The sequence below is a fragment of the Urocampus carinirostris genome, chromosome 2, assembly GCF_059441175.1.
Source record: "Urocampus carinirostris isolate Australia breed hairy pipefish chromosome 2, RoL_Ucar_1.0, whole genome shotgun sequence".
NCBI lineage: Eukaryota > Metazoa > Chordata > Actinopteri > Syngnathiformes > Syngnathidae > Urocampus > Urocampus carinirostris.
This window is the reverse complement of record NC_142350.1, coordinates 32,158,486-32,184,584: the sequence shown is the minus strand read 5'-3', so window position 1 is coordinate 32,184,584 and position 26,099 is coordinate 32,158,486. Positions and strand designations below refer to the sequence as shown.

The window sequence follows — 26,099 nt, the reverse complement described above, 5'->3', positions numbered from 1 at the left end:
TATCTATCACCAATGTTGGGACTAACACGTTACAAACAAACGCGTTTCTGGAACACAATTACTTTTCTCTGTAACAAGTATTGTAACACGTTAATAATAACATTTCGTAACACTCAATAGTCGTTACAACACAGTGCTTTACTCTGCTACTTGTTTAAAGCAAATCATGATTAACTACGTATTCTGAGTGGTGATTTAACTCATGATTTAAAATCCCACCCTCAATCCACTAGCAACACTTAAGAAGTGTGGGCATGTTTATATTTACGTACAAAGGTTAACTGAATTCATATACTATACTGTGGCGCTGTCTCAAGCACTGAGTACGGAGTCGCTGAATTTTTTCTAAATGAGATATTCTCCCTACCGTACATACTCGCATCTAAGCTGAATAAAATACTGAAGTTAGGGGGACAGTTTATATGCACATATTTGGTTGTGAGTCCCCAGTAGCGAATGGTAGGCAGAGCGTGGAGAGGAGGCGTGGCTTATAATGAAACAACTAAATCAATGGGGAAAACATGGGTACAAAATTTATGGTAAAAATGTGCTGAAATTTAGCCTTTTTATTCTTAAACATTTTTTAGCAATACACCCTGCCTGGAGAAGGTAAGGAACCATCTTGGACAGTACCCAGAAATAAAGGAGATCTTCAAGTGGTTTAAAGCCCAGATACAAAATGGAGATGGGGTATCTGGAGTTTTCGTTTGCAAACACTCACGATTGCACTAGCCAAAAAATATCAAGGGTTCACTACTTTCACAGGTCAGTGTCAGTTTCTTTCAGAGTAACACACTACTTTTGGGTGTATTATAGGGGCTAACAGAATAACTTTTTAAGTGAAGTAGCTAGTAACTGTAACTAATTATTGTTTTTCAGTAACTTACCCAACACTGTCCTTCACAATGGCGCTTTCTCTGCTAAAATTGTTGTATGTGTTATCAGGCTGCTAGGTGCTAGCGGCATCTGCAGGCTGTGGTTGTTACTGATTGGACCTTAAGTCGAAAAGGTCATAGGTCTGACGTTACCTGTACAAGTGATGAATGACAGTATTCGGACTCAAGAGTCAACTTTAAGCTATATAATGAAACTCAGACAGAAATTGTCACACAGGGAAAGAGATTAATTTTACATTATTTCTGGGGATGGTCACAATGACACTATAAGATTGAATGAAATGCAAATAGGAGAGGTAGATGGTCTACTTTGTTGCATGGCCGTATCAAATTCATCAATATGGGCTATAAAGACCATAACAGTCTGGTGATAGTTTGCTGTTGGCTTTTTGCTCACTCTCCCTCACGCAGCAATATATTAAAAAAGTATGCCCAAAAGCCAGCTGGATCAGTTTTTAAATGCAGTCAATCAGTATTTCTCATGTAAAACATCAATAGGCATAACAACAGATACAAATTCTACCTATGGTCACAATAAGATGCCAAGGGCAGGTGAAGACGACAAAGGTATTATCAATTTAGAAAAATTAAACTGTTAGTTGTAGACTCATGTGTACATTTTCAGGAAAAAAAGTGACTGTATGGCTCTTTAAAGTTCTTTGGATACATGACATATAGCATTCAGCATGCTTTACAAAGCAAGTTCTCTCTGTGTACCATTTTATGGGTTGTTGGTTTTTTTTTGTTAGAAAGGTGGAAAAGGTATCACTCAATCAATTTTTACCAATTCAAACGGACAAAGAAAATTGGTGAGTCAGGGTGCTAGACAAATGATGCCGGACTACGGCCCAGTGGCTAATTGCTGTCCATCGGCCATGTTCTTCAATGGCTGACAGCATGTTCTGAAATAGTGATACTTGCTCCTACAAAATGTGTTTATTGGCTGTAAAAAAATGCAAATTAAGTTTGCTTTAAATAAAGTTATATGATTTTAATATATTACTACCTAAGCTATTTGGATTTTTGTATGCTTAAATTGCAGTAAAAAAATGTGGTTGCTTTTTTTAAAAGCAGGTGCTTCTGTATTTATTGTTTTTTTTATAATACATGGCCTTAAGAGAAAACAGTTTGGACACCCATGTTCTAGAAAGCAAATCCTTCATAATGGCTAACTCATTTATTGCCAATGACAATTTTATTCAAATTATTCTTGCGGTAAATGGGTTACGTAAATGTTTGAGACTTTTAATTCAGAATTTAACATGTTGCTTGGGCTACACAGCAAATGGCATACCCCATGCAACACTGAGCATGCAAATTGGGTATTTGTGAACTCAAATCTTGGAGTACATTTACAGACACACTTTTCTCTGTTATTTATTTAAAGTTGATATACCATCATATCCTTGTCTTGAGTAAACTGCCCTTCTTTAACAGAGGGTAATGCAGTTTTTTGTTCTCCAGCAGCAGCTGGCAGAAGGCTTAAAGAGTGTGGTTAATTTTGACTTTCACTTGGTTTTTGATATGGTTGTTGAAGTGTGACTTCACTTCCACCGCAACCATTCGACTTAAATATAACGCCAAAATAGAGGAACAAGATGGGATCAGTACGTCAGGATCAAGGGAATATGAGGGAAATGTTTGAATAATGTAGTGAATATAGAATTTCTTAGTATTCAGATTGTTTTCTGATAGGTTTGCACAAATGGATGTTAAACATCTTGAATAATAATGAAATAGATCATCAACAAAGTTTATTGTAAAAACACAAAATTGAAATACACTAACATTTTTGAAATACAACCTTCTATTGAGGATTGTAGCATGTATAGCCATTACCATTACCATAATCTGCACCGCTTATCCTCAGTAGGGTCGCGGGGCTGCTGGAGCCCATCCCAGCTATCTTCGGGCATTGGGCAGGGGACACCCTGAACTGAGGGCCAGCCAGTCGCAGGGCACACAGGGACAGAGAATTCGCTCGCTCATTCAAACCTAGGGACAATTTGGACCGACCATTTAACCCACGCATGTTTTTGGAATGTGGGAGGAAACCGGAGTGCCCAGAGGAAACCCACACAAGCACGGGGAGAACATGCAAACTCCAAACAGGAGGTTCGAGCTCATGATAGATAGATAGATAGATAGATAGATAGATAGATAGATAGATAGATAGATAGATAGATAGATAGATAGATAGATAGATAGATAGATAGATAGATAGATAGATAGATAGATAGATAGATAGATAGATAGATAGATAGATAGATAGATAGATAGATAGATAGATAGATAGATAGATAGATAGATAGATAAAATAGTGGAATCTGACGTGGAAAATTCAAGCATTTTACTTGCTATGTTGTCTTGTAAAATTCCTTGCATGTGGTTTCACAAAGCATCTGTACTTGTTACACTGTTCCTTTCACATCTGTGTAACCATGATGACCTACTTTCCTCCGAAAAAAAATAATAAATATTCAACTTATTACAATCAGCCCTATTCTCATCATTCATGCCACACTGGCAACACTGCATTACCTTATTGAAGTCAATGTTTTCTTATTTTAAACACCTTGAGTACAACCTAGATGAATAAGAGATGCCTATGCAGGTATACTAAATAAATATTTACCGTAAATTCTGGACTATAGAGCGCACCTGATTATAAGCCGCACCCACCACATTTTAAGAGGAAAACCGATTTTGTACTTACACAAGCCGCACCCACAGTTCTGAGGTCGTGGGAACCTCCTGAGTGGGTTCAAATCCAGCTCCCGGCCTTACTGTGCAGAGTCTGTAGGTTCTCCCCGTGCTTGCGTGGGTTTCCTCCGGGCACTCCGGTTTCCTCCCACATTCCAAAAACATGCAATTCAGGTGAATTGGCCGGTCCAAATTGTCCCTAGGTGTGACTGAGCGAGTGAGTTGTCTGTCCCCGTGTGCCCTGTGATTGGCTGGCAACCAGTTCAGGGTGTCCCCTGCCCACTGCCCGATGATTGCTGGGATGGGCTCCAGCATCCCCGCGACCCTACTGAGGATAAGAGGTGCAGCTGATGAGATGAGACAAGCCGCACCTGTATATAAGCCGCATGCGCCCACATTAAAACATGTAACACAATCACAAAATTAGCCCAAACCCGGCTTTGAGTCCCGCGATTGTAACTGAATATTAAGTACACAGTCCAAAAACCACAGCCGGCAAAATGAAGAGAAAATGATACCGGTACTTAAGGTTTGATGCAGACCTGCAGAGTCCGGGTACCCGTTGAAACTAATCCAAGGAAAAAAAAGTCTATATTTCCAAAGGTAAGGGTGGGAAAAATATATATCCACTATTGTCCGCCGCGACAACAGGTCTCACTCACCTTTACCCCACTTCCCGTCAGCCCGCGTTTGCTCCGCCCTTCTTTTTTAATTCGCAAAACATATCAGAGTAAGTGTCTGAAATAAATACATTACAAAAATATACAGGTGCAAATACATATTATACATCGGTTACACATATTTACAAAGAAAGACGGTACACCGAGAGAGTTTTCAAAGCTTTAATTACAATATTATAACTATCATCCCAAACCGTGCCTGTGAAGGGTAGCAAAACGCTACAAGCAACACGCTCGCAACGCAGTAAACGGGCCTGTTAAAGAAAACATACCGTACTTGTAGAAGCCACGGTAAACCGTCCTCATCTTCCTCCTTATAACTGACGTCATCAAAGTCCTCATCCCCAGTATGGGAAAGAGACTTTGTCATATAGACGTCGTCCCACGCTCCCTTATTCAAAATCACGCCAGCAACACGCTCGCAAAGTGAAGTTTACATGCAGTAGCTCTGTTTCCTTCTTTATCGGACTGCTCGTTTGCTTTTAGCTTGAAAGCTACGTCATGTGCCTTTCTTTATGCAATTTGCATGATGAGAATATGTCTACGCTAATTTAATTTGTGCACAAGCTAAGAAGTCGCAGTCTTCCTCGGCGCATATATAGCATATACAGGTATATTCTTACCTTTGGTACTCGAGCGCCGCTGGCGGCTGTTAGAAAAATTACATGAATTGGCCGCATCACTGAATAAGCCGCAGGGTTGAAGGTTTGGGAAAAAAGTAGCACCTTATGGTCCTGAATTTACGGTATGTTTTTTCTTTTCAAACACAGCATTCCTGATGCAATTGTTAAAAGAGTCTTATTTCAAATTCAACCTAGCCTTTTTAAAAAAGTTTTATTAGTTCTTTGACACAAAAGTAAAGCACCAAACACTTTCAAATGAGACTTTTGTAGAAATACGGTCTATTTATACAATTTTGTCGTCTAGGGATCCTGCTGACTGCAGGGAGTACACACTTTGGGTTTCATTCCATCATCTTGTCAGTCACTTTTATATCTTTATCAAGACAAAAATAAACCACTAAGAGTCTTTCAGTGAGCTGCAATGCTCTTTAAGCTGCTTGATTTGCAGCACTTGCCAAATGAGCACCCAAATAGAAGTTGCAACCGATGCATCATTTAGGCCATCTGTGTCAGTACTTTCAACTAATGCATAGCATGTGCTTAACATCCTGGCACATATTATGCATGCCTTTGAATAACGCTGCATGGAAGATATAACAGCATCATGGACTGTATTTAATGAATGAGATAATTGCACCATACATTTTTCAATTCTATCTATCTACCCTGGTCATATCCCTCGAGAGGGGTGACCAACAGCAATACAAACACATACACAAAAACAAAGAGAATTAAAACAAGGGAAAAAGTAGAAAAAAACACACGCAAACATTTTTTGGGACCATGGCCCACCCAAATGCCGAAACACCCAAACAATTAAGCACCTCGTCACCCAAATTGGTCATGCTTTCGTCCCTCCAGATGAAATGGGGCACCATACATTTTCAATCATATTCCAATAACTGGTAGATAATAGATGGATTGAATTTCACCCAAAAAGAAACATTAACAATTGTGATGCTCAACTGGGGAAAAAGAAACCATAGTAAACAATCAGATGTACATCAAATGAACATAAAATACATACAACATTACCTGAGAGTCTGATCAGTACTTTTCCTGCCTGGGCATATTGCCAGCTATGGTTGTCCAACACTGCCATTGAGAAAGAACATTTTCCAAAACCCAAACTGATCTGTCTGAGCAAAGACCACGTCCTATCCAGCTTCCAACCCCTTTTTGCTCCTTCACTGTAATGTCGCAAGGCAAAAGGCATCCAAACAAAAGCAGAGCTATATATCGACCAATGTCCTGTCACCCATTGAGCGGCAGAAACCCAAAGGCACTGCCAGCTCCCTTTTTGCTGACACAAGTGGCTTTTCTTTGCCTTGTCCCCCCATGTCAGTATCCCCTCCCCAAGATGAGATTTAGTAACGCAAATGCATTGCAATTAACAATGTTTCCCATCCTTCTGTTTCCAAGGAGCTTCACAAAAATATGAGATTTTAAACTTCTTTGTCAGACTAGTTATTGTTGGATTTATGGGCAAAAAAAGCTTTGAAGTTTATATGTTCTATACCTTGTAACTGAAACAGATAATCCGTAACGTATATATGTGTTTTGGTCATTGGTATTGATTCTAGAGTAAAAATATCAAGGCTGTGCCGTTCATCTTAGAAACTAACAAGTAGAATTCTATTGGCCTTCTTTCAGATTATTTTTAGTGCCAGAGGGGGCATGCATGCTGCACACAAACAGCTGTCTATTATAACATCTCGACATCATCAAAATACTAAGAAAGGCCTCTCCTGTGCTTTAACAGACTTTTTTATTTCCCCCCATTATAAGCATGATCTTTGGTTCTGAGTAATCAAATTCCTACTTTCATAAAACTGTTTTTGATAAACTTTTGATTGTACTGAACAAAAAAAAAAACAATAAGTCTATGAAATGTATGAGTTCTGCAAGCTATATTTTGAAATTGAATAATTCAGTTTGGTGATTTGACGTATACAACCCGAGGTTTTCACAGTTATAAATAACAGGTCAAAATAATTCAAATCTTGTCACAATTTAATCTTCTTAATTACCTAATAGCTGATAAGAAGACAGTCAAAATAAGGGATCAGGATAGGTCACATATAATAAATACCTTTTTGGTGATTGACATTTACAAAACATTAATCACAGAAACCACCAAAGTTGGATCCAGTTTGCTACGTATTGTCATTTAAGAAAAATATTAACATATTAAAGGGGTTCTCCAGAAAATCATCAGGCTAAATTTCTGCTAAAACACCATCTCATAAGATTAAAAAAATCTCATTGATTATGGTGTCTCCAACACAGTTCTGCAGTGCATATGCTGTATGACATGACTCTGCCTGTATGAATGCCTATGATTAGCCCTTAACGGAAAGATCAGTGTGATAATAGAGAAACAGAGAAACATTTATTTTCCAGCATTAACTATGCATGTGCAACTATCAGTGCAGCCAGCTGAGTTGCATAAACACATCAATGAAGAAGACAAAATGGCTAGGAGGTGGATTTACCCAGCTCAATGAGCACCATTCATTAGCCTTCTCAATCCAAACTATCCTTAATTCACTGATTGTACCAGCACGCAAAAACACAGACAGTCTGCCACAGAGCATAACATAAAACTTGATGGAGCGCACAAGAGAGAAAAGTGTACTTGTGTCTGTATGTGTCTATGTACATTTCTAGAGCAGGAGTTGCTTCAGAGCACTGAGGAGGAAATAGGAAGTTTAAAGAATGGCTTAGAAATAACAGCACACCAGCTACCCAGAGCAGATGGGAGGTGAACTGATGACATGAGACCAAATGCTGAGTCACGGAAGAAGAGCTGGACAGAAGGCTTCTTTTCAGAACATATTTCGGCCAGTCATTACATTGCATCAGGATGAGTCACAAAAAGTTCAAGAATAATGTGATGTTGTAACGTTACAAGTAAAGAAAAAATATGATTTTGAACAAGAAAAATACATTTTTACTTCGATATATGTATTGACCTAAATTGGACCAAATAAAATATTTAAATTAATCAAACTTTGTATTAAATAGTCATTAGCAGGAGATATTTTACAGAGGAATGAAATACAGAATTACCCCAAAAATAGCTGTATTCTGTCCTAGTGAACCAAGTCTTATCATATTAAACAGTCTAACCAAATCAAATTGTTCCTCTTTCCAATGGAACTGTTCCTGAATGGTTTCACAAACCACACACCCTAAACCGCATCAAATTACTTTTAGTGGAGAAATTTACACCCATACTCAATACTGATTTAATACTGCAAGTATATCTTATAGCATGGCTTGTATTTGCAGCTAAACTTTCAATTGAATTTAGTATCACAAGAGTATAAAATGCAAATGTGCCAAAAAGAAGAAGGGCACCCGTTATTTCACTGTATCACAGAAAAGAGAATACGCAATGATCCTTGCAGGCAATCATGTGAGTAACGTACCTAGAGCGGAGCACAATTGTCCTTTTCTTGTGTTGTTTTCAACATATGGCTTCATTGTGAGAAGGATATGTGAGTGTCTACCTGATCTACACATGGATTTAGTCTGTATATTATACAGCAGACTGGGCATCTACAGAATGAGCATGACTATCAACTTATCCACAGATCTTGAAACAGGGACGATAAGTTTTAATTATTGATTAATATCTCTCTGAGGGCAAAATAAGAATTTAAATAAGGAAATGCCGTTATTTAAGCATAAATGCAATTGTAAAGTAATTGCCATTCAGTCCTTCGACACGTAGGTGGATTTTGAGATGTTTCCCACACAGATAACACAGTATATTTAGAGTCAGCTGGCTCCTCCATCCAGGTGGATGGGCCCGGATCAACTGGTCAGGGAGAAATTCAAGAGGGACCCTAACAAGATGCCCCATTACCTTATTTCCTCTTAAGGTAGAAGGACCCTCACTCAGCACTGTGGCTTTTCTTGTGTAACCAATCTCCTAACCCATCTCTACAACAAAGAGGAGGGAATCTGAGACTAATGTTAGCTTTTCATATTTGTGACCTTGTTTTTTTTTTTTTACATTACAGGAGAGAGCATATTGTTCAGTCCGTGCAGTCTTGTCACCCTGGACTAATAATTTCATTGATCTTAAGTTCCCGTATTGCTTCAAACAAATACTACTGCCCCACTTGGGATAGAAGCCTTAATCCTGAAAGAACACTTCCTGCTTTTCCAATAAAGAAGCATTGTTTCATCCCGACCTTTTCATACTATCTAATAAAGAGGTCCATAACAAATTGCAGCCTGATGGAAAAAAAAACATGTTTGGCCAAAAGGCAGTGATGTATCACTACACATAAACTGGACAAATGTAATGCCTCAGCTGTGTATAGAAATTACGTACGCGAAGTTGGAAACTGAACGATTAAAAATAGGGAGCCTTAGTAAAGACCAACTCTTTCTGGAAACAAATCCAAATTACGGCAGGGAACGCTTTAACATTTGTTATTTCAGGGACAATCCCGTCCTTTATTTTATGTTGTCATATATTCTCTTATTACTCCCAGGCCTGTGATTAATAGGCATCTACTACATGCTTCGTTTTTTTCTTCCTCTATCCCGCTGTGCTTAGATTTTCACGAGAGTTGTCCTCCATAAAGGACCAATGACCCAGAAGACAGGGAACTGCAGGCTATGGCTCTGTAGTGTTGCTACAGCTCTCAAAACAGCTGGTTAAGGCTTACAAGTTTGGCGGTAGTGGGATATGCATGCATACACTCACTGGTAAATGTGCACATTTTTGCAACCCTGATTTGGGTGTGAAAAACATCCAGTCCATGTATAAGAAATATAAAATGAAGTGAATTACTTGACAACTAATTGACAGCTATGTGTTTTATAACAGAGTAACCACTTGTATACAATTTGGATTAAAATCCTCAGTATTTTAGCTTCACTACAGAAAAAAACAACTTTGAAATTGCCTTTTATGATTGAAGAGCGATTATATTTGTGTTAAATTGAAACCAGACATTTAGATGGTAAAAAATGGAAGGAAATAAGTGTATTTTGCGCCTTTCACTATTCATTGCAAAGGCAAGGACTCTCAACATGTTGTAAACTTTTGACCTGGGATGAGTGCTTCCAAGCAGCAAACATTTGCAAGTGTTGGCTCACTTTAGCTTTACAACTTCACAGGAAAGAAAACGTGTGTGAGCATCTCAGAGGGTGTCATATCTCCCGTCCTCTTAGAAGAGGATGAAACCATGAACTTTACTGGTCATTTTGGAAATGTAAAAACATTATAAAAGTAAACAAATGTTTCCATAATTTGTCTGAAGGGCATTGGTCTGCAAAAGAAACAACTCTTTTATTGTTATCTCATAAAACAAATATAATCTGATTTCTGAGATATTTGTGTTTTCATACAAGCAATCCATCCTTGATTTCTTCTCCTGCTTCTCTATACAAAGGCATCCGTTTCTAGATGTAAGGAGAAACCCTTTGCCAAAAACAACGGTGCATCTTAAGGAATTATCTCGGTGCTTTGATCAAGAATAAGACAAAATCAAGAAGGGAATAATGTAAAATTTCATCTGATATTGAATGAGACTACCGGTATTGGACAATACTTGGGCATGCAATATTGGCGTCATATTGAAAAAGTTGTAATGGGATACTTTTGTTAAGAATAGTTTAGACTGATGGATTTCACTTTGAAAAAAGCAAATCAAAGTGATTATTTTCAAATAAATACGATACTAGATCAGATCAGCTTCTCTGTTGTCAACACTATAAATCCAAGTAGGACACAAAAACAATATGTAAAACATGTTTTGGATGTAAGAAACAAAATCACATTATATACATATATTTATATATTTTGAATGAATAAGAATAGAGAGTGGCATCATTGTGAGAATAGTTTCTATTGTTTGGAGCAGGCTATAAGGAAAGTAAATAAAAATGCCAGCAAAATTAAGAAAGAAAGTAATAAGATACTTACAGGCCGGACTACAGATGACATAGATTACATATCAGACGCTGGTCATCTCTACTCAAAATTGACAACATAAAAGGAGCAGCAGAAAAAAAGGTGGATAGAGTCCGCCCTTATACGAGAATCTACTTAAGTATTGCATTTTATGTATCCCAGCTACAGTCCTCCGATTTATTTTCCATCATCACATTAACTCAGTCGAGCAAGAACGGAACCACGGAGTCCCCTTTTGCAAATCAAATCATTTTTTCCTCAGTCAACACATAAATGGAAACCAGGCTTGAAATTATTCTTGGAGAAATATACAAAACAATGCCTATGGCAAACCAACGCTGCAAAATTCTGTTTCATGCACCCAATTTCGCTGAAACAAATAACATAAAAATAAGCAAAAAGGTCATGAAAAGGCAGAGCAATTATCGACTGTAAATAAATCCAAGAAGATCCAATGACATTCCAATATTCCTGTATCTGTGTACCCAAGGATCCTTATTTAATAGCCAAGAGCAAAAAGCATGCACATAACTACTGCCACCCGCCCCACCCTTTATTCTAAGCCCATCCCCCGTTTGCCATTTACCAGATACAATTGGCTGACAGTAGATGAGGGGCAGCTGGTGATTGGAGTTGGGGGATGTGTCGGTACCCTCGCTTCTCCATGCATCAATGCTTTCAAGGAAAAAGAGCAGTTTGGATGGAGGCAGCGATGGAGGATGACGTGGAGAATGGAAAATCCTCTGGGTTCAGGTGTGTGTGTGGCAAATCAGAAATTAGGATGATTAAAGGTCTTCCAAAATTCTAAAACATGAGAAATTTGAGGTAATAGTACATGTTTTTTGCATACTTATAAATACTAGAAATAAATTATATTCCAATTATTTTCCGAGATAATGCAATATGAAATCTTGTCTTTGTCATCCTGAGCTGTGATGTCATCAGATGAACACTAGCACCCTAAGCAAGCCAGTAGCCATATAGTTGTATGTGTTAATTAGTCGAAACAGGTTTTGAGGGTTTTCAGCGATGTTTTGGTAGTTTTTTGGGAGAATGCCTCGGCGGCCTGTCGCAGGTGGATGCAGTTATGGTACAACAAAGAGGTAGCAGTCAAAAAGGGGCTAACTGGCAAAAATAATACACGGATAGCCACCAACACTAAGGTACTTGAAAAAGTAGTGGCACAGCAGCTGAATGATTTCATATCCGAGAAACATCTTTTTGAATCAATGCAATCAGGATTCAGGGCTAACCACTCTACTGAGACAGCTCTGATTAAAGTAACCAATGATCTCCGACTGGCAATGGACTCTGGCGCTTCATCACTTTTGCTGCTGCTGGACCTTATTGCTGATTTTGACACAGTGGACCATAATATCTTACTAGAACGGTTGGAAAAATGGATTGGTCTCTCAGGAACCGTCCTCTCATGGTTCAGATCCTACCTCTCAGATAGGACGCACTGTGTTAAATATGGCGAAATGACATCTGAGCCCTTTAGTGTTACCTGTGGTGTTCCGCAGGGTTCAGTGCTTGGCCCCCTTGTTATCAGCATTTACATGCTTCCATTAGGTGATATTATTCGCAAGTATAATATCAGTTTCCACTGCTACGCAGATGACACTTAACTAGATCTTTCGTTGGAGGAATCTGCCACACTAAATTGTGGAAATTTGGAGGCCTGCCTCACTGAGATAAAAGAGTGGATGTCACTCAATTTCTTGCGTCTTAACTCTGAAAAGACCGAAATGTTAGTTATTGGTCCATCTAAATGCCGTGACTCAAAAACTGCTGTGAACATTGACAAATGTCACATCACACAGAGTGACTCAGTTACAAAATTTAGGTGTCATATTTGACCCTGATCTGTCCTTTCAAACACATGTGAAGAAAATTACTAGAACCGCTTTCTTCCATTTTCGCAACATTGCTAAAATTCGTCCTATACTGTCTCAGTCGGATGCGGAGATTATAATTTGTTACCTCCCGTCTCGATTACTGTAATGCACTACTCTCTGGTCTCCCGAAGTCCAGAATCAAAAGTCTTCAGCTGGTACAAAATGCTGCAGCGAGGCTTTAAACTAGGACAAAAAAGTCCATCACATCACGCCGATTTTGGCTAACCTGCATTGGCTCGCTGTAAGCCTAAGATGTGATTTCAAGGTTCTCTTAGTATTATACAAAATCATACATGGACTTGCTCCCTCATATCTTTCAGATCTGATTTCCCCCTATGTTCCGGTCCGAAGCCTTCGTTCTGAGAGTGCCGGTCTTCTGGTGATCCCAAGAGCCAAGAAGTGTTTCGCTGGTTCGAGAGTGTCCTCCATCCGGGCACCGGTGCTGTGGAATGCTCTTCCCCCTGAGATCCGATCTGCAACCTCAGTGGAAATGTTTAAATCTAAGCTTAAAACTCACTTCTATTGAAACTGTGCCACACACGCGCTAACCACTGTTCCGCCGTTCTGCACATGGTAATATTTATTGATTTAAAAATTATCGGCATGAGTACCAAAATCAGACTTTTCTAAGGTATCGGTAATCACAATGGAAGACGATACTAGTAAGAGATGCCTTCTAGGGGAGATTTAACAGTAAGGAACCATAAAATTAGGAGAAGCTAAATTGCCAATAAATAGATGAACATTAAAGAGATATTTTGGATTGTTTAGCACAATCAAGTGGTAACTTCATTTGTTCAAAAAACAATATTGATTTGAATGATTTCCCCCTATGTTCCGGTCTGAAGCCTTCGTTCTGAGAGCGCCGGTCTTCTGGTGATCCCAAGAGCCAAGAAGTGTTCCGCTGGTTCGAGAGTGTCCTCCATCCGGGCACCGGTGCTGTGGAATGCTCTTCCCCCTGAGATCCGATCTGCAACCTCAGTGGAAATGTTTAAATCTACGCTTAAAACTCACTTCTATTCTATAGCATATGAATAACCTATACTTTTCGTGGACAATATCTCTGTATTATTTGTGATTGCAACATCCTTTGCTGTCTGGTAATCCTGGAAGGGGATACCACATGTGCAGTTCCTTCTCAAGGTTTCTTCATTTTCCTCATGTTGAGGTTGTTGAGTTTTTCCTTGCCCTCATGGTGGTTCCAGATCAGGGGATGGTGTAATAATAGTCTGAAAAAATAGTCTGTGTAATAACCTGTGAAGCCCTTTGAGACTCTTTGTGATTAAGGGCTATACAAATAAAAATGACTTGAATTGACTAACAGGAATAAACAAAGGCGTAGCATCGTCGGAAGTACTCAAGGCTGACCAAGCAAAAAACACACAATGAGGCTAGGCGGTAACCTAAAAACAAAAAGCAATAATGGTTAAGACGATAAACGCGAAACCAGGGGACAAGGGAAAGCGACGCTAACGCAGACTATCTGGCAAAACAACACATAGTGGGCAGCCAACGAGTGTCAACCGGGAGCAAACAAAACAGGAAAGCCCTCAGAAGCCCAGCCGCCAACGGGGAGCAAGTCGGAAAAAATTACAACAACCGCGAAACACGCAGCCAAAAACAAAAACAAAAAGCCACAATCAGGAAAGTAAGCAATAGCCTACTGTGGCTAGGCTACATAACTCTCACAACCCACCCCTGCTGAGCCTGTACGCACGAACGTCACATCCATTACCCATGAATGGGATGACCTGGAGCTACAATTTGTGGGCTACATTCGGGACGGTTGTGTTTTAATCATCACAGACACCTGGTTCAATTAAAGGATGCCTGATGCTAGTGCACAGCTATCCGGCCGCTCTCTAAATCGCTTTCCCACTCTGAAAGGAGAATAAAGAACATTCATTCATTCATTCAACTGCAATTTTGTGTTCTTATTTGTAGACTTCCGTTATTATTTTGTTGTACAGTTGTATACTCTCGAGGATGTCATCTCGAGGTAAGTTTGACACTTGGGGACTTTTATAAATAGGTGTTGCTGCTGCGTGAATTTTCACTTTCTGAAGGGGTTCTGGTCCCCATTACTGTGCCTTTAAATAAATTCAAATAAGTGCAATCGTGGCTTCACAATGATATTGGTCGGCACTGCAATGGTGCTGGTGGTTGGGCAGAACACTATTTTCAATAGGAAATCAATTCCGAGCATATGGAGCCAATTAAGATGCTAGCATGCCTATATGACCATGCGCACGTGGTTTGTTTTACTATTTGCTTGTGGTTTATCTGTTTGTTTTTGTGTATGTGAAGTCGTCTGCCTCAGGCTGATGCTTGATCATGTGCTTGAAATTGCCTTTCAGCTGCACACACACACACAACTAGACAACTAAATGTTATATAAGACTCTACAATGTCACATCAGTAAGTTTTTACTGAATATTTAAGAGCTGCTTAGCTTTATGGAGAGGGCTGAGGCTAGTTTGAAAAGCTATAAAAATAAAATGAATATGTGCAAATTGCATATAGATTTCTCGTTCACACAATACTAATTATATGAAGTTAAATTTAGTTCAAAAAGTTCACAGTTAGGTACTGGTAACATTAAAATGAATGTACATAAACACCCTAAATGGAGTAATACACAATATAAGCCACCAAACGTACCATATTTTTTGGACTATAAGTCACAGTTTTTTCATTATTTGGCCAGAGGTGCGACTTAAACTCCAGTGAGACGTGTATTCGATGATTAACACATTCCATTTTTATTACCAGGATATCATTTCTCATGACATTTACACACACAATTGCAAAAGGGCGCTTTAGGCCTGTGTTGATAGTTTTAACTTTACCCTGTTTAATGGGACATTTTTTGAAGCGGAAGGAGGAAGTGACACCGAGGATGAATATTTCATTCGATATTGTGATTTGAAGTGAAGTTGATAGTTGGGTAAGCATGTTCTTTATGCTAGAGTTATCTGAATGATATGTATGTCATAATATGTTACGCAGTTACTGACATATTCGAGCGCATTTAAGATATGCTCGTAACGTGTATAACATTACAGAACAGATGGCTGAATCAGTGTACGGTATACTATTTTTTTTTAAATTATCTTTCAAGATGACATGTATGTTTTTCATCAAATTAATAACCCAATAAATGCGACTCATACTCCAGGTGCGACTTATATATGTTTTTTGACTTTCTTAATTGTTATTTTTTTGGCTGGTGCAACTTATACTCTGGAGCAACTTATAGCCCAGATAATACGGTAATTAATTTTCATTGCTCAACTTCGGGATGGATTATTTTCACAAGGTTTTCCAATGCTAAATGGAGCTAGCTACAGTGCCACGATGAGGTCTAGGGCTGCATTAACGAATCGATAGAATCTATTAAAACCGGTTATCAAAAGGACTGGCAACAAATTCAATTGTCATTTATGCGCCAACCAATACATTAATTTTGTTATGACGTTAAGGGGACATACTTGTAGTTCCACTTAGATCCAGCAGACGGCATTTCTAGAACACATTTTGTTGTGCGACCTACTATATTTTCATGCATGAATGAATGAATGGCCTTTATTAAATATAACAAAATTGGAGGGCTTCTCCTTCGAGTGCAAGTAAAACAAATTAAAAAAGTAAACCTGTGCAAAAGGATAAGAAACATTAAAAATGCACAAGGTCCTCGTGATCCCATGAAGTAATTGCATTCTCCTCTACACTAATGTTGCTTCTCTTTTTTTTTTTTACTTTATTTATAAAGTATCTTCCATAATGGCAGGTGTATATCATACATTTGATGTTTTTTCTTTATTGTTGAACAATTTGACGAACAAAAAAATGTGTTTTTTTTTTCAAACCAGATTCACAGATCATTTCAAACAAACATAATCGACAAATTCATCAATTATTTTTAATAATAGTTAGTTGCAGCCCTAGAGTTCAAAGTGAGTAATGTCTTTGAGGGGTTTTGGTTTTCCATCCATTATCTGCGCCGCTTATCCTCAGTAGGGTCGCGGGGGCAGCTATCTTCGGGCAGTGGACAGGGGAGACCCTGAACCGGTTGCCAGCCAGTCGCAGGGCACACAGACACAGACAACTCACACGCTCATTCAAACCTAGGGATGATTTGGACCGGCCAATTAACCTGAAATGCATGTTTTTGGAATATGGGAGGAAACCAGAGTGCCCGGAAGAAACCCAAGCAAGCACGGGGAGAACATGCAAACACAGGAAGCTTCGATCTCATGACCTTAGAACTGTGCCACACACGCGCTAACCACTGTTCCGCCGTTCTGCACATGGTAATATTTATTGATTTAAAAATTATCGGCATGAGTACCAAAATCAGACTTTTCTAAGGTATCGGTAATCACAATGGAAGCCGATACTAGTAAGAGATGCCTTCTAGGGGAGGTTTAACAGTAAGGAACCATAAAATTAGGAGATGCTAAATTGCCAATAAATAGATGAACATTAAAGAGATATTTTGGATTGTTTAGCACAATCAAGTGGTAACTTCATTTGTTCAAAAAACAATATTGTTTGAATGATAAGTAAAAGTGCATGAAATATTATAAAAATGTACATTTTTTAAATAGTCTTAGGTTGATAACATTGTACTTATTTTACATAATATGAGCCTCACCTAAAGGGAGCTGACACAATTGTCCACAACCTTGATGCTACGGGTATAGAAAGGCCCAAAAACTTTAGACTTGCGTGCTAGAGAAGTTGGGCAAGTAAATGAGAAGTGAACTAGTGCAGTTTGGTCACTTTGAGTTTCCGTATTTTGTATTTTTCTTTGTTTTCGGTAGCGCTACACAATACAATGACATCTAGTGGTCAAATATGACAGAGTGTCCCTTAAAGGAAAAGTAGTTCTGGAAAAATGTTAATCATTTCTGTGAGAAGGATATTTATGTACAACATTATCAAGGTATGTGATATTGGCATCGAGGACTACTCATGATTTGGGTATCACTAAAAATAATAAAGTATCAAAGAGTCTAATTTTTACTGTTTTGCTACAACTGCTATTGAAGGAAAGAAATTAAGCAGTACTAGCATTGATTATCTGCAAACAAGGTTTTATTTTGACCCTCTTCAGATTTGTGCTTTGGTCTAAAAATGCCTTTGTGCAGTATATTATATTAATACTCGATATTGAGGGACAAATGCAAAAAAATATTGTTAAACAACTCTATCAGTTGAGTATTTGAACTTTCTTACATTGCCCTTCATCTGGCCATTAGTGTGGGTCTTAAACGTAGGTGGCCAAAATAAGCCAAATCAAATTAAACTGCACTAATAATGTAACCACTCGATATAGAGCAAAGGTAACACAACCTCACCTTTCCAACAGATTTTCTCGTTTCAATATATGTATTGTAGGTATTCCTACTAAAAGAACATGAAATATGTTTTAACATCAAACAAATGATACACATGTGATGGCAACATATGGTTTTTAATGTCAAGGCAAGTCTACTGTTGATGAAACCCTGACATTTAGTGAAGTAGTCATTGGAATGTTACTTTTTCTGATATACTATAATGTATGCACAAACCCCACATTAAGGATATATTTAACAGTCCCCGTTCATATTGAGCAAACAAAAGAAAAAGAGCAAGACTTTAATGAGCCGCATTTATTTGTGTGTTACGCTAATGCCTAATTTTCTTATATTAAAATCGGTATAACATTTATTTTCACTTTTTCTCAACTTAAACGTTGTGGATTGATGCAACTGGAATCGAATCTGGGTTGCGGCGGTGCGAGCGCCAACTCCTAAGGACTAGAGAACCAGTGGTATAGATGATTTATGAAAAGGCATTAGATTGTATCTGCTCATCACAATATTTTTATCCATGGTACCAGAGACTAAACCTGGGTGATAAAACAATAATGATAATTATTGTGATATGATTTTTGCCACAATAAATAACAAAAATGTTGGGTAAAAGTCGATGTATTTGGATTGTAATTAGATCTCCCGTACATCGGAGGGAATAAGAGTAAAAAGGAAATAACAACAACGCGTGCAAAATGAGCAAAAAGACAAAAGAATAACACCAGCATATCCACTGAAAAGTTTCGAAGACAGGAGAGGCCCTTCTTCAGTTGTTTGGAGGTATTTTAGGAGACGTAAAGTTGGATAAAAAAAACAAGCTGCAGCTTCTTTTGCAAACTTTTCTGACAGCCTCTGGCAACCGATACGATACGACAAATGTATTACATTATTTAAAACAATATCACCCTCTAGAATATACAGAATTAAAAGCAATTAAATCCCTAACGAATACTAGCGGACCAAGCACCGGGCCATCGCGTGTTGAGCCTAGATAGCAACAAACGCTTATTACAGCGCTTTCCAGCAGAGTGCCATTTCCTTTTGTCTATTCATTTTATCACATTGTAAGACACTTTAAGACTTTTTGCACATAAAAGCTTTATGTTTGTTGCTGAATGTAAATTTAATTTTGTGTATTTATGGTTCTTCAATTTTGGGGGATTGCGTCTCTATTTCAGGTTATATTCTACATTTTGATGACCTAATTTCGTTAACTTTTCATCTTGTTTAATGTTCCTCATACTTGTGAAATATTGTGTCGTCATTTGTCACCACGTGCCTTTCGTCTGACATTAAAATTTGTTCAAAGCCGCATCTGGGATGTCAACTTTTACTTTGGGGTAAAAGTAAGACTTAAAAGAAAAAAAAAAAAAAAGGGGTGATTATCTTAATAATTATCGATATCAACTGATAAGAAATGTTATATCGTGATAACAGTTTTTGTCTTACCGCCCGGGCCTACGAGAGACTAATATTAATTTTGTTGTGCATTTCACATGTTACGATGACAATAAATTCTGTTCTATTCTATTATATTCTGTTTTATTCTATTCTATTCTATCTTTCAGGACCAGTTTATGTTTTATCCATTCTCTAACATTCGTCTATGACTAAAAATAGTCAAGTCATGTTTATTTGTATGCCCTTAATCACAAAGAGTCTTAAAGGGCTGCACAGACCATAAATTATTGCAAACCACAGACTATTATTCCCACATCCCCTGATCTAAAACCTACATGAGGGCAACAAAAAACTCAAAAACCTCATCTGGGGAAAATGAAGAAACCTTGAGAAGGGACCGCACATTAGGTAATCTCCCTTCCAGGATGACCAGGCTGCAATGGATGTTGCAATAACAAATAATACAGATATAACACATAACATTACAACATAAATTATAGGTTATTCATATGCTATAGAATAGAAGTGTATTTTAAGCTTAGATTTTAACACTTCCACTGAGGTTGCAGATCGAATCTCAGGGGGAAGAGCATTCCACAGCACCGGGGCCCGAATGGAGAACGCTCTCGAACCTGCAGATCTCTTCTCGGCTCTCTGGATCACTAGTAGACCACTGTTTTCAGAGCAAAAGCTTCGGACAGGAACATAGGAGGAAACTAAATCTGAAAGATATGAGGGAGCAAGTCCATGCATGATTTTGTATACTACCGACAGAATCTTAAAAGTGTGATAATAAGATCAAATCTAATGCCTTTGCAGTTGTAATCTCTACCACTGCTGTTCCAGTGGTTAGGATTTGACGCTCTCACCAATGCGACTCCAGTAGGATTTTCATTGCATCCAATGTTTTACGTTTATGGTCAGCGATATTTTGGACTGATCAATCATTGCACAAATTCGGTAAGACCTTGTGTATAATGCGCACCCAAACTTTAAATTATTTTAGGCAAAAAAAAAGCATGTTATACACGAAAAAATACGGTACCCTTCTCTGACCTCTACAGGAAAAACACAAAAAGACAACTTCACAAAATTCTACTTACAGTACTGCTTAAAAAGAATACTTGTGCACAATTTGAGAGGTTATGCCAGCCCTTCTGTCCGCCTGCTGTGCACATGTTTAGTATTCAAAGCCTAAAGTCAAATGGAACCACAGAGTGACGTGGGTAGAGAATGAGAAATGCAGCTGAAGTTCACTACTGAACTCAATTAAGTTGAGCAGAACCACATGGAAGAGGAAGGAAGAAAAAGGGCTGGGAAAGAATAACTTTTACCTTTCAAGTCCCAAAAATTGAACATGCTAAATAGGATAACGTAAGTTATGCAGAGAGAGGGATCGGAATCATCCTGGGTGAACATGCATTTGGCTACCGTTGCAGATTATCTGGGCCTGAGAGCCCAACCATATCTGGGGGAGTGTCCAAATATTTACTTTGAGCACGCTTAGCTAGTAAATCCATATGTGGGCCAAAAGTGGTTCTGGGACACTGGTCCCTAGCATAAGTGTGTGCATGTGTGCGTCTGCATAAAAGGCTTCGACGAGCGAAAAAGGGATTTTCAGCAACCGTTAACCACTGGATCTACCATTTGACCTTTGATAAGACAAAACAAAAAAAAAACAAAAAAACAACAATAGTTTCAGAACACTGTAGTTGATAAAAGTAATTCATAATACATGTGCAATATGTTTGCAATACAAAAAAAACTGCTATCATATGTTTAACTAAATTTGAAATAAACAATCAGAATATTACAAATACATCCAAGCTCAAGGATGATAAATTCTGGGTTCATACAAATTTGTCATTGCCGAGTTCTAGCACTTTTTAAGTGCAGCCAATTGAATCTCCTTCCCGTATGGGTGTTTAGGTAAAAATGATAATGTAGCTAACATTTTCAGTTCCAGGAAGTTCTTCCCATTATTATTTACCACTTAATATTTTAAATGGCCCTTAATAGATGACCATAACTGATACGTAATCCTTTTACTATTACACATTTCAGAATGCCCTGTTTAGGTGTAGCAGGCACCTGACCTCCTGGGCGTGACCCGTAGGGGGCGATTATGCTTCATAGGACAATACCATATAAACTTAATAAACAGCTGCTGTAAATCCCGAGGGAAAGAAAGGCATTGGCCAGGCCAAGCCACAAGGGACCAGTTTTGGCGTAATTTTAAAGCAAACTTGTTTAAAAAAAACATTGCAACAATTTCAAGTATTTACAAGCACTTCATCTAAAATGCAAGTCATTTTAATTATTGAAAACAAAACATTAAAATTAAAGCATATTTAAGGATTTCAAGAACCTGTACTAACCCTGAAATGAGCCTTTTATTCACATTGTTAATTAGAAACAAAAAATATATTTTAGGCGCTGAATATGGCCTCCTACGCCATTGTCAGTGTACGCATGCATGCATTATTTACATGATGCTTTTAATGATGTGCAGCACCAACAGGAAACAGACGTTTGACCCAAGGCTTTCCTTAATGGCTAAATAAGACAAAACAATAACAGCTCAAACAATTGGAGACAACGTCTTGTTTCTGGTTTGTGATCACACTCAAAATAACAAGGAAAAGTCTTGAAATGAACTTTAGTGCTGATTTTTCTTCTATTTTTTTATAATAACGATGTTTCCAGGTATTTAATACTCTCCTCAGTGCCTCAAAACAGTGTTTCTGTCAAAAATATTTGTAAAGATTAATAACGGGCATCAGTTTTTTTTATTATGTCAAACCCCAATGTGTCATATTTGACCACTAGATGGCACTATTTTGTCTAGTACGAGTAAGGGGAAACGATACAAGGCATAAAAAGTCGGGATTCCATGGTGTAAAAGAAGTACAAATTTCTAGACCTATGATTTTTTATAATATAAATTATTTAATAAAATATTCGTGTGTGTTTTTGCCTAATATTCAAATCAATGTCTGTTTGTTTTTTTACTAAGTGAAAGTTTTTTGTACCACTAGAAGGCACGAAATATTACACACCCTTTAAAGAAAGAAAATTATGTTGCCTATATTGATAGTACAGAAGTTTTTGTGGTCCAATACAGCTTTGTAAATCATTTTGCTGTAATTTGGAATAATACATTCAACCTATTTTTATTGTTTTCTTGTTTTCTCTACAAAAATAAAAAACATAGCATTCAAAATAAGCTTATAAACCTATGCGATTGGAACAAAAAATGGTTAACTAGGTTATTAATTCTTTTTTTTTGGGGGGGATTAGAAAAAATAAAATTAAGATTTATACATAACTTGATGATTTTTTCATCAAACAAAATCAGCTATTAAATATAATGTACAACCTCACGAGAAAATAATTGGTTTATAAAATGTAAAACGACAATAATAATTTACTGCAACATACTGATATGGGTGAATGTTAGTTACTGAGCTGATCATGTAAAAGGAAGGAAATAAACTGAACAATGATGTGCTTTTTGCAAAGATCATATAGGGAGATTTCCTGTGGCACACTAGACAAGGTATTATGGCACACTGGTTGAAAAACACTGCCCTAACGCACAATCAGAAAATCATGAACACCGGTGCTTGAGCAAGCTGGGCTTGTACTGGAAAACAGGATGCATCCAGTAGAAATTGTGCCATATCCTCAAAAGGGAACAGCAACTACGACTAGCAGCTACAACAAAGTGTGCGCATGTTTTGAGGGGGTTGAGAAAAATATGCAAATATTTAATGATGGACGAAGTTTGGTATCCATACTCTGGTAACGAACTGCTTACTCCTGATTAGTCCATAACATATATAAAAAGCAGTTTAGTTCAGTCTTTGGTTAACTTATGCCGTGACGAGCAGTATGCCTTTGCAGCATGACTTCTAGTTTAACTGGAACCACACGGGCATGACTATGAGTAATGTAGATACTATTCATCCTTGGGTAGGAATTAAAGTCTGCGGCCCCCGAGCCAAGCTTTTGACATTACTGGTCAACACCACTGCTCCCCTGCAATCTCATCAGCTCAAATTCCAGCTCAAATTTAATGTGAAAGCTTCACTTTTAGTTTAAAAATAAAACTCATTTTTATTGGATCTTACAAGAATGAGATTCTGGAGGGTTTAGGCAACGGTTGACGCCGGATTTGGCTGGCACATTCTATCGCTTCCTATTAACACCCCTTTCAGATCCAGGCAACAGGGGATAATAGGCCACACAGTCAGTCAGATGAAATTTGAAAAAAGGACTTGTGAAATGTTTATCTCTGGATGACCCAATTGGAAACATGGGGACAACGCTGTGTAAACCACATGGCCCTCACTGGGCTAAACACAACATGTACTAGGGATGTCTGCAGATAGGCAGTCTGCTGCCTAGGCCTGCAAAGGGGAAGCTATTCTGCCAAAGTCCTCAAACTTGAAACAATATTTGTGCCACTGACCTATCGTAAAAGGTGAAACAATCAAATACTCTTCTAGTCTTTCAAAAGCCCTACATTTCAAACGAGTGCCTTGGCTCATTTGAGGTGCAGTACAGTGAGTAATCCCTCACTACGTTGTCCTTTGGTTATGTTTGATTCATTGCTTGACGCATTTTGAATTTAGTGTCTTTTTTGAATTTAGTGTCTTTTAGTAAGTGTCTTTTTTATCATTGATATCAACAAACCATGCATTGTGTTCTGAGCAGACAGCACTGAAAAAATGCAATCACGAGGGGCTGTTATATTTATTTGTGTTGGGTGCGTAACGGTCATAAGCTTGTGTATGTAGCAGGGCAGGCACACAAGTCAATGTGTCCAACATAAACTAACAGGTAAGCATGGCTACAGATAGCTTTTAGCAGCTTGTTACATTGAAAGGAAGTTCATCAATTAAATCGGACTCTAAACAAAGTCAGAAAGGCGCAAAAAAATCGTGATCACCAATGGGTGCTGCGTGGATTTTCATGGGGTTCGGGAAGCAACTGAGGCGGCCTCGTGAGAGAAAGGAATAGCAAGGAGCAGGTCCAGCCTACTGCTACAGCTACACTAACGCCGCCAGGATGTACTTGCCCAAGACACACCACAGGAAGTTGTGCCCAGACGACCCTGGCGGTCGAGAATAGTGAGGGATTAGTCTTATTCTGGCCGTAATTATTGACGGGGAAAAAAATGCATAGAAATACAATGAAAACAAGCCTCACAACATAAATGGACTCAAAAACTAAAAGAAAAAAAGCAGTGAAGCTTACCTGAGGTCTGACCAGGCCCATCCAGTTTAGATTCACATTTTGGAAGAGAGAAATCTAGAAAGAGAGAAGATAGATTAAAAGTTCTGGTCTTTCCACATGTGAATTGAATTTAAATTTTGGAATCTCGGGGTGTGTGATATTTGTCTGAAGAATAATTACATGTGTCTAATTATCCGCAAGTGAATATTCATCTTTTTTTCACTCAAGGCTAACACATCAACCTTTTAGTCATTATCCTTCCGATCTACTCTTTCTTCCACTCAGCCGCTTTACTTCCACATCCTCTCACATTTAGTGACCCTATAACTAGGGTTTGCGGGACCTTTTGGTCTCCCGCCCCCATTTCTTCGTCTTGCTGTCTCTTAGAGAGTAGAGATAGAGAGGAGAGGATCCTCAGTCCCCTCGCTCCCTCCACTTTAGTCGCCTCTTACGACACACAGCGGACCATGGTGGGAGAATTCTCACACCTCTCAGGGGGAGAGGGCCCCTCACCACTAGAGCTCTTGTTGGTGATAGGAATGAGTGGAGATGTGTTGTAAAAAGATAGTGGGATGTTTAGATGGGCACGGCACCTGCATGATGCGGCAGGGGTAAACCAGTGAAAGCTGTCGGGCCCTGCTGTTGAACAAAGGAGTGTGTTGTGTCACCCTGACCCGAGTGACATGGCCGCTTTATTGTGTCCCGTTTCTACTGGAGGGACGAAAGTATGACCATCTTGGGTGCCGAGGTCCTTGTACTTGTTTGGGTGTTTGGGCATTTGGGTTGGCCATGGTCCAAAACATTTTGTGTGCGTTTTTTGCTACTTTATCCCTTTTTATATTTTCTTTGTTTTTGGATGTTTGTCTTGCTGTCGGTCACCCCTTTTGAGGGATATGACCAGGGTAGATAGATAGATAGAAATGTTCAGTAATTCAGTTCAATATTTACAGTGCACACTTGACATTATTTATGCAACAAAGAATGCGTTTTTAATTTTCAGGCAAATATTTCCCTACGCTGTAGGTCAGATGTAGCCAAGGAAATGTTTTATTCATGGCATAGTTTGATGATGCTTCCTGTGGCAGTGTGCTGTCTGCCCTTTTAGTTTAGATAAGGTTCCTATGGGTGTTTTTCCTTACACGGTTACTCTGTGCAACCTCAATCCTTTTCAGAGTTTTTAATGGGCACACTTTTGTCCTACAACATTGTCAGGACCATCTTGAGTTGTTCAACAAACAAAAGGAAGAGCTTTCTACAAATTGAAGACATCTTTCCAGTCCTGTTTTTAAGTGTCAAGACTTGGTTGGGGGAAAAGGCAGGGATGTCAAACAGACTTTCTGTTCTTAGACGGGCCAG

General features: G+C 38.5%; 1 protein-coding gene across 3 annotated transcripts in view; it reads right to left on the bottom strand.

Moving 5' to 3' along the window:
* triob (trio Rho guanine nucleotide exchange factor b) overlaps positions 1–26,099 on the bottom strand; it is a 162,722-nt gene that overhangs the window by 118,584 nt on the left and 18,039 nt on the right. For all 3 annotated transcript variants that reach the window (XM_088326197.1, XM_088326198.1, XM_088326199.1), the window contains exon 2: positions 24,765–24,818. In XM_088326197.1, coding sequence (XP_088182323.1) covers positions 24,765–24,818 — 54 coding nt within the window. The remainder of the gene's footprint in view (positions 1–24,764; positions 24,819–26,099) is intronic.